At 47.1% G+C, this 15,000-nt stretch overlaps 2 protein-coding genes across 4 annotated transcripts in view; one reads left to right on the top strand and one right to left on the bottom strand.

Annotated features, from left to right (window-relative positions):
* si:dkey-40c11.2 (drebrin-like protein A) overlaps positions 1-10,116 on the top strand; it is a 39,890-nt gene extending 29,774 nt beyond the window's left edge. The window contains exons 5-16 of the mRNA XM_062542789.1: positions 3,107-3,244; positions 4,080-4,157; positions 4,373-4,524; positions 4,933-4,987; positions 5,238-5,312; positions 5,585-5,690; positions 6,232-6,687; positions 7,097-7,525; positions 8,138-8,206; positions 8,430-8,515; positions 8,706-8,757; positions 8,910-10,116. Of these exons, the coding sequence (XP_062398773.1) occupies positions 3,107-3,244; positions 4,080-4,157; positions 4,373-4,524; positions 4,933-4,987; positions 5,238-5,312; positions 5,585-5,690; positions 6,232-6,687; positions 7,097-7,525; positions 8,138-8,206; positions 8,430-8,515; positions 8,706-8,757; positions 8,910-9,046 (1,833 nt within the window). The 3' untranslated portion in view covers positions 9,047-10,116. The remainder of the gene's footprint in view (positions 1-3,106; positions 3,245-4,079; positions 4,158-4,372; positions 4,525-4,932; positions 4,988-5,237; positions 5,313-5,584; positions 5,691-6,231; positions 6,688-7,096; positions 7,526-8,137; positions 8,207-8,429; positions 8,516-8,705; positions 8,758-8,909) is intronic.
* A 412-nt stretch (positions 10,117-10,528) lies between these two features.
* Positions 10,529-15,000, bottom strand: part of rtkna (rhotekin a) — a 55,526-nt gene continuing 51,054 nt past the window's right edge. For all 3 annotated transcript variants that reach the window (XM_062542790.1, XM_062542791.1, XM_062542792.1), the window contains exon 12: positions 10,529-13,537. In XM_062542790.1, coding sequence (XP_062398774.1) covers positions 12,693-13,537 — 845 coding nt within the window. In that variant the 3' untranslated portion in view covers positions 10,529-12,692. The remainder of the gene's footprint in view (positions 13,538-15,000) is intronic.

Raw genomic sequence — 15,000 nt, forward strand, 5'->3', positions numbered from 1 at the left:
AGAGAGAGGTAGAGCGTGTAATGGAGAGAGAGAGTGTGTAATGACGTGAAAGTGAAAAAAGGAAGAAAGAAAGAGAGATAAAAGAGGGATACAAACATCGCTGTGACATCCCCATTCTGCACGTGCCCAGACTGGTCCATGTCCTGGGGACGTTCAGCCCTCTCTCTCTCTCGTGTGTCTTCAGTCGAGTGGCAGGACTGAGGGGAGGGAGCAGGCCCGGCTCTAATGAAGAGCTAATTGTGCACACAGGGAGCAGGGCCACGTTCGGACATGTGCAAAAACAAAGACAGCGCCAGGACAAACTAAAACACTATCAGACACAGGAAGTGTGTGGGAGAGGCGCGAGGAGTTAGCTGTGAGAAGGACATTTCTGCTTAATCACTTAGCAGACACCGTTTTCTAAAGGGATGGGCTATAAAGACCATCCACTGACTATTGTGTATGGTAACATACTGCAGTGTGTTGTTGGAGCTCTACTGTGTGCAGACATTGCAGCCATTACTCGAGGAGAAAGCTTTGGCAGCAGCCTACTTAGGAACTGAGTAAACCTGGATATGCCTGTATTCAGTAGGCTAGTAATAAGCTCATGAACAACCAGGTTATTGACTTCACCAAATGGTCATATTGTCTGTATGACAGTACATTTATGGTTATACATTGTGTGATGTGTGGTATGTGTTTAGAAGAGATTTGTCCTTAACAGTAAGTCACATGAGAGCTATTAGCAGGACATTTCTGATTAGAAACGTGAGAAGAGAGAGTGAGGGGGGGGGGATAATCAGTCAAACAATCAGACGCCCACAGTGGGATGTGTTCATGTAAGGTAACGAGCAGAATGTTGCGGTTTGACCAATTATTTGATCTGGTCTATGAGTTGAGCCAGAAGATGATTAACAACAGCATTATGCGGGGCGCAGTGAAGAAATGCATTATGAGCACAGTGCAGTGCCCCCTTCAGGGTTGTCAGAACACTGCATCAAAGTGATTCTTCAGTCTGAGAACCACCGGATGGTTTCAACTCTCTCTCTCTCTCTCTCTCTCTCTCTCTCTCTCTCTCCCCCTCCCTTCCTCTCTTGCTCCCCCTCCAAATCTATTATAACAAGCACCCGTGCACATTTTCAGTACAAGGCCCATAATGAATAAATTGAGGATGTCCCACTTGATCCTCACATATCAGGTCTGAACCCGTGGAAAAGAGACAGAAGAGGGAGTGCAAAGCCGTTAAGATACAGATTGTGGACAGAATGTTTCAAGCACACAGTGTCCTTAAGCCCCTCGAGTTCCAGAGAATTGGTGTGAACTCTTAACAGTTTAAGCGACCTGTGCAATTTATTGGCAGAGCCGTGAACACACACAAGCATACCTTTCCTTTGTGCTCTAATAAATCTTCCTACAAGCATTAGCTATAAAAACATCAAGAAAAATCTTTCAGACAAGAACCAGCATGCTAGCCCAGATGCTAACGGCCTCAGTTAGGGGGTGTTTAACTCGGGTCCTGCCCCATCCCAGTGCTGATCTTCTGGGTCGGGGCGTGCTGGAATTTTGGGGTGTGGACCTGCTTGCCTGATTTAAGCCCATATCGTTCTGGCATCTGCTGAGCCTTTTTTTTGGCTCTCTTCGCCGGGTATCGATATCAGCGGATTAAAATCAGTAGGGCCTGGCCTTTCAGTGGAGTTTCGATCCAAATCCCCCTCGGTCATGCGGCCTGTCGCTCGCTCGCAACTTTAAGCTGAGAACCGCTCCGCTCCCGTTCCCCTCAGCGAGTTCTAGCTAGCCGACAGCGGCGGCGTGTTTGTTCTCGGGGTGATGCGAAAGATAAACAGAGCGCGGTGAGCCGCCTGTCAGGAGCAGGAGCCTAGCTGCTGGAGGAGCCGCGATAGCCCCGGGGTCATACCATACCATACACCAACCACTCTGATTCTGAGCTGCACCTTCGCTAACGCTGCGGCTTTGGATCACTTTTGGGATCTTTCTCAGGGAGGTGACAGTGAAACATGAGCTAGCCTACATCCCGAGACATGCTGCATTGTCTGTGGTGTGGCTGTGAGGCTTGACTTATGTGAGGCTTACTTTATTCTGTCTCCAAAGAGAGATGCACAGATAGATAGGGTGTGTGAGTTCTAAATCTACAGATAGAGACTTCTGTGGTGCAGGTGCTGTGAGAGAGAGAGAGAGAGAGAGAGAGAGAGAGAGAGAGAGAAAGAGAGAGAGAGAGAGAGAGAGAGAGAGAGAGAGAGAGAGAAAAGGAAAGATAAAAACAGGCAGGCAGAAGGAAAGAGCTGTAAAAAGTCACTTCACAAGGAGGCTGCACGGCCTACAGCTTACAGCCACACATTCTTCCCCAGTCTCTTATCTCCTCTGCTCAGCCCGTAACTCTCCAGAGGAACGCCGTCAACTCAGCCACTGGATCTGCTCAACACTCGGACACAATGCACACGGATGTGCGCAAACATTGCTGTGTATGGGTATGGAATGGACATAAGTGGCCCCAGTACAGACTATGTACACCCCCCCCCCCCCCCCCCACACACACACACACACATACACCCTCCTCCACCCTCCTCCTCTGGGTCTCATCTGCGTTGCTCCCCACAGTAAACACACTTGAACATTTTTCTTCTCTCTCTCTCCATGACCCCTTGGCTCAGCTGTGCTCTCCTATATTTAAAAGGCTGGCCCCGGCCTGTCTCTGGCTACATTCTGTACTCACAGGATGACATATGACAAGTTTGCTTGAACATATTGTACACTGATGTCATCAGGTCACTGACAAGAGTGAGTGTTACACGGCTACCTCTTACCTCCTGTCTTCCACACTTGATGTGTACCTGTTCATTGTATGAGTGCATGTGCAGAAATAGCACAGATTCCACAGTCAGTTCATCATCATTGTTCACATTGCTGTCAGCTCCTAGGACACTCTGTCACTAGAACAGGGCTCCTCGGGGTATAGTGGTTGACAATGCTTGACATTGTGTGGGAAATTCAAGATGTGTTGTAGAATGACAAATTCATCAACTCGTAACGAGACATGAATTGGATTTTGAGAACAAAGTGGACGGTCCGTGGGTCTGAATTGTGTCTGTTCTGGTGTGTCCGGCAACAGGAGGCCCATACGTTCGTCACAGCCTCAAACGCGGAGGACGTGACGGAGGAGAAGCTGTCCGCAGCCGTGGCCAAGGTGCGTCCGCCACTGCAGCCCCAGAGGAGGAGCTCCGTGCCAGTGGACAAGGAGGAGATGGTGGTCAGTGCACTTATTGCGTATACGTTTATTCATTCAGTAGTCGTGCAATAGGAGACCTTAGAGTAACAGTAAATACTGCCCTGGCATACAATACAACATCAGCTGACCAATGATACTACCCCTCTCATTCTCCAGCTCCCTCTTTCAGTCTCTCTCGCTCTCACTTTCTCTCCCTATCTTTCTCTCTCTCTCTCTCACTCACTCACTCACACACACACACACACACGTCGCTTCATGAGGGATGCCATTGAAGCTGTAGTAGTGCAACAGGAGACCTTAGTGTAACAGTAAATGCCAGAGGCGGACATTTCTGGTTCCAAAGAGTAAAAGTCCTGCCAAGTATTTGATCCTACCATTTTGGAAACCAGCTCATCCTAATTACTGTAGCTGCCAGGTAGATCAGACAATTTGTGATGTCACCTGTGTTAAATGCACAGGTAGAAAGAATAAACAGTATGGCAGGACTTTTACTCTTTGGAACCAGGAATGTCCTCCTCTGGTAAATACTACCCTCACATTCAATACATCAAAGTGCTGACCAATGATATTGCCCCTCTCATTCTCCAGCTCCCTCTTTCAGTCTCTCTCTCACTCTCACTTTCTCTCCCTCTCTCTCTCTCTCACACACACACACAACACAAACATAGTCATTGTGTTTGTTTGCGTTCAAGTTTATTTGCAAGTTTCTCACTATAAATCTTCACGCCACATAAACCCAAAAAAGTGTCAGCTAGTAATTTTCACGTCCTTAAGCCTGCTAGCAATATTGATGATGATGTTTGTAACGCTCAGCTGTTGCATGGTAACCAAGCATCAATGCGGTCTCTGTGCTCAGGGCACAAACTACAGGAAAACAAACGCTGCCATGGAGATGAGAAGAATCAACAGGGACTCGTTCTGGGCACGTGCAGAGGTGTGAATCACAAAGACCTTTACCTGACCTACAGTACCACACCTACTGTAGTTGACTGACATACTGTTAACACATATCTCTGCATGCACAATTGCATATGAACAAGAAACAGGAAATCCAGTTGATTTGTTTGGATTGCATGTCATAAATCACACGGAGTGATGTTTTGGTCCTAATTCGTCTGATTGTTTGGGGTCCCCACGCCCTTTTCCCAGCGCGAGGAGGAGGAGAGGAAGGAGGAGGAGCGGAAGAGGGCGACGGAGGAGAGGAGGCGCCGGGAGAGGGAGAGGGTGATGCAGGAGAGGAAGGAGGCGGAGGAGAGGGACAGGAAGATGAACGAGAAGCTGCAGATGATTGAGGAGCAAAGGTCAGAGGTCATCTTTTGCCGACCGCCAGACATATTTGCTCAGAGGTTATCGTGTGTGTCTAGAGGTGTGTGTGTGTGTGTGTGTGTGTGTGTGTGTGTGTGTGTCTAGAGGTGTGTGTGTGTGTGTGTGTGTGTGTGTGTTCAGATCTTTAGATGCTTTTAACTGCAGTGTTGATGGATGGTTTATGAACCAGACAGGCTCCTCTGTCATAAATGTCTGACATTTTATCGCGCTCACATACTTTGAAACTGACATATACAGTACAGTATTTTGACACTTACAGTACATATCATAACATGCAGTGGGTGTTGTTGTACTTACCTTCCCATATCTATTTGTTCCACATCATTTCCAGCATATGTCTCATGTGTGTAATAGCCATAACCTTTCTAAATCACTTCCTGCAGGAGGCAGCAGGCCCTGACGGAGGAGGAGATGAAGAAGAAGGAGAAGTCTAAATGGGTGAGTCACCACTCACACACACATATGGGACTGAACCAGTCACATGGACAGCTATGTCTGGAGAGACCGGTGGGGATTTTTGTCCATGTTTTGTGTGAATAAGTGCATGTGAAATTAATTGATATTATACAATGATTAATTGTATCGAAAAGTAACAGGTTTGGTTACTTTGTGTGTGTGTGTGTGTGTGTGTGTGTGTGTGTGTGTGTCTGTATGCATGTGTGTATGTGTGTATGTGCATGTGTAACAGGACCAGGAACAGAGAGAGCATGAAGAAGAGCTCAGAGAACGATTCAGACGCAGTGAGTCCATAGAGAAAGCAGCGGTGAGCCTCACACACACACACACACACACACACACACACACACACACACACACACACACACACACACAAACACACACACACACACACACACACACACACACACACACACACACATGACACATATATACGCATGAGTGCAAGTATGAATGGATGGACACACACACACACACACACACACACACACACACACACCTTCCAGTCAGCATAAGAAGGATTCTGTGCTAACCATCCTCCAGTTGACAGTAGTGTGTGTTTCTCTTTCTGTCCACTAGGAGGCAGCAGCACTGGTCCAGCAGCGGTCCAACAACCCCAGAGAGTTCTTCAGACAGCTGTCCTCCTCCTCTAAGCCCCCTGGCAGCCCCCTGTCCCCACACACAGGTACTGACCTGCAATGGTTTCTTCCTTGGGTCATTTCTGACCTTCCCTGAAATGTTCATCAAAATTCATCCATTGCTTTTTGACTCATCTTGCTAACAAACAGACAGACAGACAAACAGACAAACAAACAAACCCCGATGAAAACATAACCTCCTAGAGGGAGGTAATAATATAATCTCTAGTGTCACTGACTTCTATTGGAATGGAGAAGTGTTTCAAATGGCAACGCCATGGTGATTTTGAACACCAGGGGGCACTCAAAGGCCCTACTGAGGTTGCCATATGAAAGCTAAATGCTATTTTTACTGATGAATTGACACTGAAGACCTGCATACATATTTTATGTAGGCCACTCACAGTCTGAGACTACTTTCATCACAGTGAATGATTTTATCTACAGTATTACACACGCTCTGTCTCACAGCGGATAGCAGTCGTGAGATGTGATGTGAGGGACCTTTCTTTCCATTACTACGCAAAAAATAGTGCTTCCTCTCGTTTGTGACCCTTCATCTTCCTCCGTCTTCCTCTTTGTGTCCAGGGAAGCCCCCGTTCCGGCGCTACAGACGGAGCCTCACAGACTCTGCCTTCATCTTCCAGAGGTCTGACGGGGGTCCCACCTCACCGCTCAGCCCGAGAGACGGCTGCCCGTCTCCCTTCGGCCAGTCCCCCCGCCGGACCCCCACCTCCCCGCAGCCCTTCTCCTCCTCCGGCTTCTCCCAGCCGTCCCGCTCGCCCCTGCGCTCTCCGCCCGCCTCGCCGCAGCGCTCCACCCCTCCGGTGGCGCTGTTACCGGGCACGCCGCCCGCCAGACCCCCGCCGCCGTCCACCCTGCCCCCGGTCCCGGCCCAGCCCCAGGACACCCCGTCCCCGTCCCCAGCCCCGGCCTCCCCAGGTCTGCAGGCCAGCCTGGTGCAGGCCTCCTGCTCCTCTCCTGCTTCCCCACCAGGTGGCGCCACTGCTGAGCCACTTGCTGAGAGCCCAGAGCACTCAGAGGGTGAGTTTACATGGAGGAGCTCTACAGCTCAAAATAATGGATCTCTGCTCACGACTCTCCAGGTGCTCTAATGGGAGTATGAGAACATGGGTAAATGTGCTACATAAGGAGTTTAGAAGCATGTCTGAGGCCCCCTGGTGGTCTGTGAAGGGCCTGTTGGCGGTCTCTGACCATGCATTTAATAATGTAGTTTCACTGTGAGACTCAGCATTTTCTATTCAGGTTGCTTCCGTAGTCAGAATGGTGGTCCCTGGGTCACCATCAGCTGAAAATGCATGTTGGACCGGCATAGATTGAAATAATGCTGGAAGAAAATCTTGTAAAAAATGAAATAAAAAAGATCTTGTGTTATAAAATCTTGTAAAAGATGAAATAAAAAAGATCTTGTGTTATTTTTGCCTCCATCTAGACTTGCGCTCAGCTGGACACACTCTGAGCAGCCTGGAGCCTGAGGCAGGCCTTTGTGTCCGGGCGGTCCTTGTGGAAGAGGAGGAGGAGGAGGAGCAGGTGGAGGAGCAGGAGGAGGAGGAAGGACAGACAGAACAGGCGCAGGCTCCGACGGCCAGCGCCACAGCTGTGAATGAGGAGGAGGAGGCCTCCACAGGCTCCGCAGAACCAGAACTAAAACCAGAACTAGAGCCAGAACTAGAGCCAGCACCACAGCCAGAGCCAGAGGAGGTGCAGGAGGTCCTGATGGAGGAGCCACAGCCCGAAGGAGCACCAGAGGCACAGACTGAGGAGGAGGATGAAGGAGTTAAGGAGGAGGTGGAGGAGCAGGAGGCATACGTGGTGCCGGCCCAGGAGGAGGAGGAGGACAGCGAAGGGCCAGTGGACGCAGGTACGTAAGCAGCTGTGCCCTGGACCACCTGAACCCTGACCCTTGACCTCTAACCCCTAGTAAACACGTGGCCTTGTTTTCTCATCGCATGGCTGTTGCTCTGCACTCAGCGTCTTTGCACAGTATTCAAGAGTTTGGACTTTGCACTGGACTGAAGCTGCTGGAACACTCTTGTGACAGCAAGCACATTTGAATTGAGTGATGGCGTTATCATATGATCGTGATCAGCCAGCAAGGCTGCTGCTGTTGTAGGATATTGGAGCAGACATTTGTCTGCATCATGGGGGTTTTATTTGAGTGTTATCTATCTGTGTGCGAAGTGCAGGGTGGATGGAAAGTATCTGCTTGACATTGTTTGTTCATATTTGCACTCTTAGAATGTATCTGTTCATTTGGTAGTTGCATGAGTTAAACTACTGTAAGTCACCAGCATGATGTTGAGAAGCAGTCTTGTTAAACGCACCACAAACAAGTGGCAACAGATTCTTTTGTCATGGCTGACTGGCGTTTGTGTTTGTGTGTGGGTGTGTTTTGTATGTGTGTGTGTTTTGTATGTGTGTGTGTGTGTGTGTGTGTGTGTGTGTGTGTGTGTGTGTGTGTGTGTTTATACAGGCGAAGAGGCCCTAGAGCAGTGTGAGGACTTGCTGCTGGTGCAGAGCAGGACTCTGCAGAATGGAACAGGTACCATAGAACAGTACACAAAAGAATACAGCACCATAGAACAACAGAACACCATAGAATAGAACACCAATGTTGCAGCTGCACAAGCACAAACATGCTGGTCTTTACATGATGTTGAATGCTCATTTATGAGTCATGTGACATGACATGCCAAGCTGATTTGTAAAGGGTGCTACACCTGTACTTGGAAACATACCCACATGTCCTTCTCATTATTCTCCAGAAAAGGAATACATGCATATGACAGGGATGGACCAAGATGGGGTTGTGGAGGAACAGGGCAAGGAGATATCAGAAAATGGGGATGAGGTACTGATTTTGAATGCAAGTGTGCCCACACACACACACACACACACACACACACACACACACACACAAACCAGTTCAGTGCACATAAAATAGAAAAAATATATCTTCAATGGAAATAAACAGAGAATATGTTTCATTAAATAACATTCTACCATTACATTGTTTTTAAAAAATGTGCCTTTCTTTACAGGGATCACCAGAACAGCAGATGTGTGTACGAGCTCTCTATGACTATGAGGCTGGTCAGTATGCACCCCCTCTCCCCCCAAACACACACACACAAACTCTCTCTCTCACACACACACACACACACACACACACATACATACACGCATGAAGACACACACACACACACACACACTTCTCTTCACTCTTTTCTCTTTGTCATACACAGAGGATGAATCGGAGCTTTCTTTTGCCCCGGGAGACATCATCAGCGATGTGGAGACTGTGGACAAAGGCTGGTGGAGAGGCTTCAGCAAAGATGGCCGCCAGGGGCTCTTCCCTGCCAACTATGTTGAAACCATTTAAAACACAAACACACACACACACCGAACACACACACACACACACACACACACACACACACACACACACACACACACAAACTGAATACACACACACACACTGGGATGGAGAGATGGCATCTCTTTATTCCTCCAGCCAAAAGCAGACATCCTATCCATCATCTACTCTTACACCACTGAAACCTTTTGAAATCTGACTGGTCTTAAGAGCTCCCTCTGAGCAACTCGTCAGGATCGATCAGGGGCAGCTTCCTACACACGTTAACAGGATTCTTTATTTGGCTTATTTTAACCAACATCACAGGTCAGGAATCAATAGGCCGTAACGCCGTGGGGATTGGAGGGATATCTTAAACATGTATCCTCTCGTCTCTTAACCATCTCTAATTCTTCTTATTACTCTCAAATAATCCACTATGTATGCATTTTGGATTTCATTTCTGTTTTAGTCTTAATACAACCTTTGCACAAATATTGTATTTTTCCCCTTTAATATGCAAGTGAAGTTTGTCTGTGTCATTCATGCTCCATGTTTTCAGCCAGATGTTACATTTGTGTGAATATCCATTATCTATGTGGGCACTGCTTTAAAAGAGTGGATCTAAAAAAGAAAATGAAAAACAAAATAATTACCAGTGTTTATTCTATCTATTATATTTAGCCTTAGATTTACTTGGACTGTATGACATTTCATCAATAACCAAGGGTTTAAAATGACCACATTAGCAGGGACAACCGTATACCAATCAGAAAGCTGAATCACTCCAATATTCTATTCTTCTTTCCCAAATAATGAGAACGATACTCCTTTGGCGTGGTGCTGAAAACAACCTGCACTTGTCAGTCATAACTGCGTTTGTGTGCTTATTCTCTATTTCACTGTACACTAGTCAGTCTTACCATGTAACACCCCAGACTGTTGATCACGTCCTTTACATCCTCGTGTAAAAAGCTATGTTTTATAAGCAAAATGTTTAGAGGTAAGGCTCACCCTGTTTCTGTCATGTTTGTACTGTCATGTGTGTCTTTGTTTGTCTATTCTTTCTTGTAAATACAGTATCATACAACCTGCAACACTCCACTTGTCTTTATTCTGTTTGCCTTCATAATTTATTCACGTCATTGCTGTGTTTTTCTGAACACTGCCAATTGTACCGTTGCCGCTATGATGTCCATACAATACATCATTTATAGAGGGCTGTGAATAGGAGTTCCTGGAAGTCATGGTTAAGGACAAGGTGGCAATGGAGGACCCTGCTGACACTGCCAACTCTTCCTCCTCTACTTCCCGTGGGGATCTTTTTTAAATTAAAATGAATGCAAAGAAGTAGGTTTTACAGTTCAGGTAAAAGTAATTAATTAAAGCCGTTTCAATGCATTACCATTGAAGCATTGATTTCCTTTTTTAGCATTTTATGAAAAACAAAAACAAAACAATCCAGTGGTAGAACAGATTAAAAGAAAGAGTAGGGGACAATTGTGTAGTTATTTACTTCATGAATAATTTATTGTTAGGGCTAGGTACGGAGTTAGCTTCTTCCTCTTAAAGTTTGATCTCTTGAAAGAGTAACATGCATGCACACAGCCTGCTGACCAGTTACCAAGCAACAGGTGTTAACAATCAGTGTTATCTCTGACGGAACAGTTATGCCTGTAACTGATAAAATAATATATCAATATAATATATCAGAATTTATAACAAAATACATGAACAATTGAACATAAAAGGAACAAATAAAATGTTAGATTACAAAACTTTACAATAATAACAAAGGCTGATATGACTGCATGGTACAGTAAGTAGAGAGTCTTCATGAAACAAGTCACTGGGTCATGCTTGCCACTGGAAACAGTCTTTATAACCGTGTAACACGCTCACTGTCTGCACTGATGCAGAAGCATATTTATAGTCACTGTAAAAGAGAGTTATGGGACAATAGGATACTCTGTTAGATTAAAGATCCATGGAAACCTGCCAATTTCATAATTACAATCTTCCATCTAATTTACATCTACTGTGATGACAATGCTCACAATATGGAGAGAGCAAAACAAAATAAAATGTATATTCCATATTTATATTAAATTAGACATTTGCTAAATTGCATACTTTCAATCCACTGTGTATTTGTTTGTCTTGTTGGAGACAAGGACACTACTGAATTTATCTTTATGGTAAACTGCTGCTACTGCATTTGTGATGGGATGTAAGATTTATAGAATTTTTTGTAGTTTCTGTACAATAAAAATATCAGATTATTCAGCTAATATCTGTGACTGATGTATAATCTGTTTTTTTCGCGTAAACTAAAAAATGTGGTCCATCATTAAGAGTGTCCTATCTCCACAGTTAAATTTCTGACTTGGGTATTTTTTTTTTTTTTTTTCAATCATTTAAAGCACTACAACTTTCTGAACGAAAAGAAAGAGAAATAAAATGAATCCCATTTGAATAGAAATGAAGCAATAACTCTCTATTGCACCAAAATGATAGAAAAACCTCAGGCTGCTGCAGCGTTAATGTGACACATATTATGTACAGAGGGGGTTAACATCTCTCTGGGGAAGTAAAGGGTGTACGGAGTGTACGCACTGCATGTACATTAATATGAGGTACTTCAAAATACGGGAAGTTCTCTATAGGGACACTCTGGGGGGGACCTTATAAAATGGCGTAGTCCTGAGGGTATCACAGTAGCAGGTAGTGGAGCTGATGCAATCACACTTATTCAGGTGACCAGAAGTAAGGAGGAGGGGGGGGGGGGGTCATGTTCTGCTCTCTTCTCATAAGCACAGGCATGCGTTTACCAGGGAGAGGGAGAGGACTCCCACATCTCCTCTACCTAGGGACAGTCTCAAGGCTGACATTACGTTTTGTTTTGATACGAAATCTAAGGGAACTTCTGAATGTTATCATTATTGAGTTATTAAAACAACGCTTTTTTTTCTATTACAGTCTTAGATTTACAGTAACTAAGGGTACATCTCGAGGGTAAACCTGCATTTGGGTTAACAACAGTTGAGTATTATCACAGTATTATTAGTACGTGGTGAGTTTAAAGTAGTTGCACAGTCTGTGTGATTTCCACTGAGCCTTCTGTTAAAAGCTTAAATGTACACAGTCTTCAGGAGTCTCTGTAGTACCCATAATGCTAAACTCAAAGGAAGAGACACCTACCACACCTCCGTAAGGATTTCCATCCTCAGGACAGGGGGAGTTCACCTGAACATGGCACCAGTAGGACTTATGATTGGCTCATGAGGGACGACGTGGATGCTGATTTGTTTTTCCAGTTTGACACTAAAAGGGCTCAAAGAATCCAAAGAATCACCTTGTGACACCTGTCGGTATTACATGTGAGTAAACATTGTGTAACGGTTGATTCCCAAGTGATAAGAAGGTATCTCCCATGTCATATACACGTCATATACAGTCATATAGACCTGCGTTTGGCCTGCTCCCATTCTGTCATTATACGGACAGTCTTCGGCCCCTAATCATTCCAGTTCCTTCCCAGGGAAATGAAAGAGACAAGAAATTCTTCTTCATCTCAACAGTTGTTTTTTTCTTCTTCCAAATGCAATGCTATGCGTGATTGTGATTGTGAGTGTGAGGGTGCGGACGAAGGTAAGGGGGATTGGGCTGTGTGTCAGACTTGGCTCTGCATCCAGTTGCGGGGGTCCAGCTTGGTGCGCAAGTTCCTGAGGCTGCGTCGGGCTCCGGCGGGCCGGGCGAAGGGCATGTCGCCGCCCTCCTGGCCTCCCGCACTGCCCGTGCTGCTGCCCGTGCTGCCCTCGCTGGAGCTGCTGGACGTGCTGGAGCTGCTGGAGCTGGACAGGGTGGCCAGGGTGGGGGAGCGGTGGTGGTGGGGGGCCACGGAGGAGGACGAGGTGGCCGCGGAGGAGGAGGACGTCAGGGCCGGGGTTTGCGGGGAGCATTGAAGGATCCTGCCGACTCCGCCAACTCCTCCTCCGCCCATCATCATCATGCCTCCTCCCGTGACTCCTCGGCCGCGCAGGGTGCTGAGCTTGGCGTCCAGCGACAGGGTGCGCGGCCGGAAGCGAGTCTTGGAGGAGGAGGAGGAGGAGGAGGGCGTGGGCGACGGGGAGATGAAGGAGGGGGAGGGGGAGTCGGCGGCCCAGCCGTAGTGGCGGGAGCAGGGGCTCGTGCTGCAGGGGCTGTCGCTGTCCGACGCCAGGCTGGCCTGAGAGGAGAGCAGGCGGCCGCAGCGGCCAGGCTGGCGTCCGGGGCTGAGGAGTGGGGAGGCCGGCGAGCGCAGCTGGTGGTGGTGGTGCTGGTGCTGGTGGTGGTGGTGGTGATGGTGGCGGGGGATGGGCTGGGGGGTGGTCGGCGGGGAGCCCTCCTCCTCAAACAGGGCCATCCAGGCGGGGGGAGTGGCGGCGCCTCGCCTCAGCTGGGTGCGCAGCTCCCACTCCTGGATCTGCCGCGTCAGGATGTCCGTCACCGTGCCGATGTCGTCCGACGGGTCAATAACTACCAGGACAACAGGAGGAAGACGGAGCGGTCATTATGAGTGTTTCTGACTTCATGAATCATCTCTATTTTGGGTGAGACATACGGGGTATCAGGAGGGAGAGTGTGGGGGGTTTTGTACTACAGTAGTCCGTGTTGAAACACAAAAACACTAAATGCTACTGCTATTAGCTATTACTAAATCCAAAATCAACGTAAGAAGTACTGTACTGCTTGTGATTCCAAACTCCAAGTACAGACACTTACTAATCACTATGAGACTGACATTAAATTAACCTTTAGTATCCATGACAGTGAAGTTCAGTTGGCAGCATAAATATCCATGTTAAAACCTATGTGACAAGAAACAGCAAACAATATTCAGCAATATTAATTAGCTTTCAAATAATGAAGATATACTGTAAAAACAACTGCTACTGGCAGGTCTGGTGTTTACACTTCATGTTTACTTCTAAAGCCACACACATTCACCCAGTGTCTTCAAAGGGCCTGAGGCTCTGGGTCATAAGGTTTCATATGGACTTTTAAACTTACAACGCAAGCAGTTTAGATCAAACACAATCCATACTCTTTAGCAATTATGTTGCCGGGCAACTGTTATGTAGTATCGCTGACACCGCCATGCGTGTGCCTAGCAGATGGGGACTCAACACCATGCTGAGGCGGGATTGGGCGCGCTTGGTCACCTGTCACTGTAATAGGAGGAGAGGAGAGCGCGGATCTCCGCGGCAACGGCGTTATCCTGCAGCAGCAGCCCCTCGCACACCGGGGCGGCGACAGAGGGAGCTAAGGGGCCAGGGGAGGGGGGGCCACATGAGTGTGTGTGTGTGTGTGTGTGTGTGTGTGTGTGTGTGTGTGTGTGCGTGTGTGTGCGTGTGATGAATATTCATTATAAGTGTGTCCATGTTTGTGTGTTTATGAGGGAGGGTGATGCCAAACATAAAACCGTGGCCATGTTGTGACAACGTAGTCAATGGAATATGATATAGGGAATGAATCAATTCATATCAGTATGAGAAAGGGTCAACAGCATGGAGGAAGGCGAGCGGGAAAAACAAATCAGAGGGATGGAGGGATAGTGAGATGAGAGTGAAGGATGGAGGAGGGCAGTCAGGAAAAGGGAGAGAAGAGAAGGAAAGAGAAAAAACACAGTCAGACAAATCCACACAGAGCAGTTCAGCAGCAGAGACAGAAAAGGAGTTTGTACCGAGTAGGAGTAGGAGCTTCAGAAAGCCCAGGTAGAGGCATGCACAGACACACACACACACACACACACACACACACACACACACACACACACACACACACAGACAGACAGACACACACACACGCGCGCACACACACACACACACACACACACACACACACACACACACACACTCAAAGACAGGAGATTAGTGAGAATCTACACGCCCCTGATCTCTTTTGTCTTTTGCGTTGTCATTTTGGTCACACTCAGACAG

This window comes from Sardina pilchardus, chromosome 8 (assembly GCF_963854185.1).
Source record: "Sardina pilchardus chromosome 8, fSarPil1.1, whole genome shotgun sequence".
NCBI lineage: Eukaryota > Metazoa > Chordata > Actinopteri > Clupeiformes > Clupeidae > Sardina > Sardina pilchardus.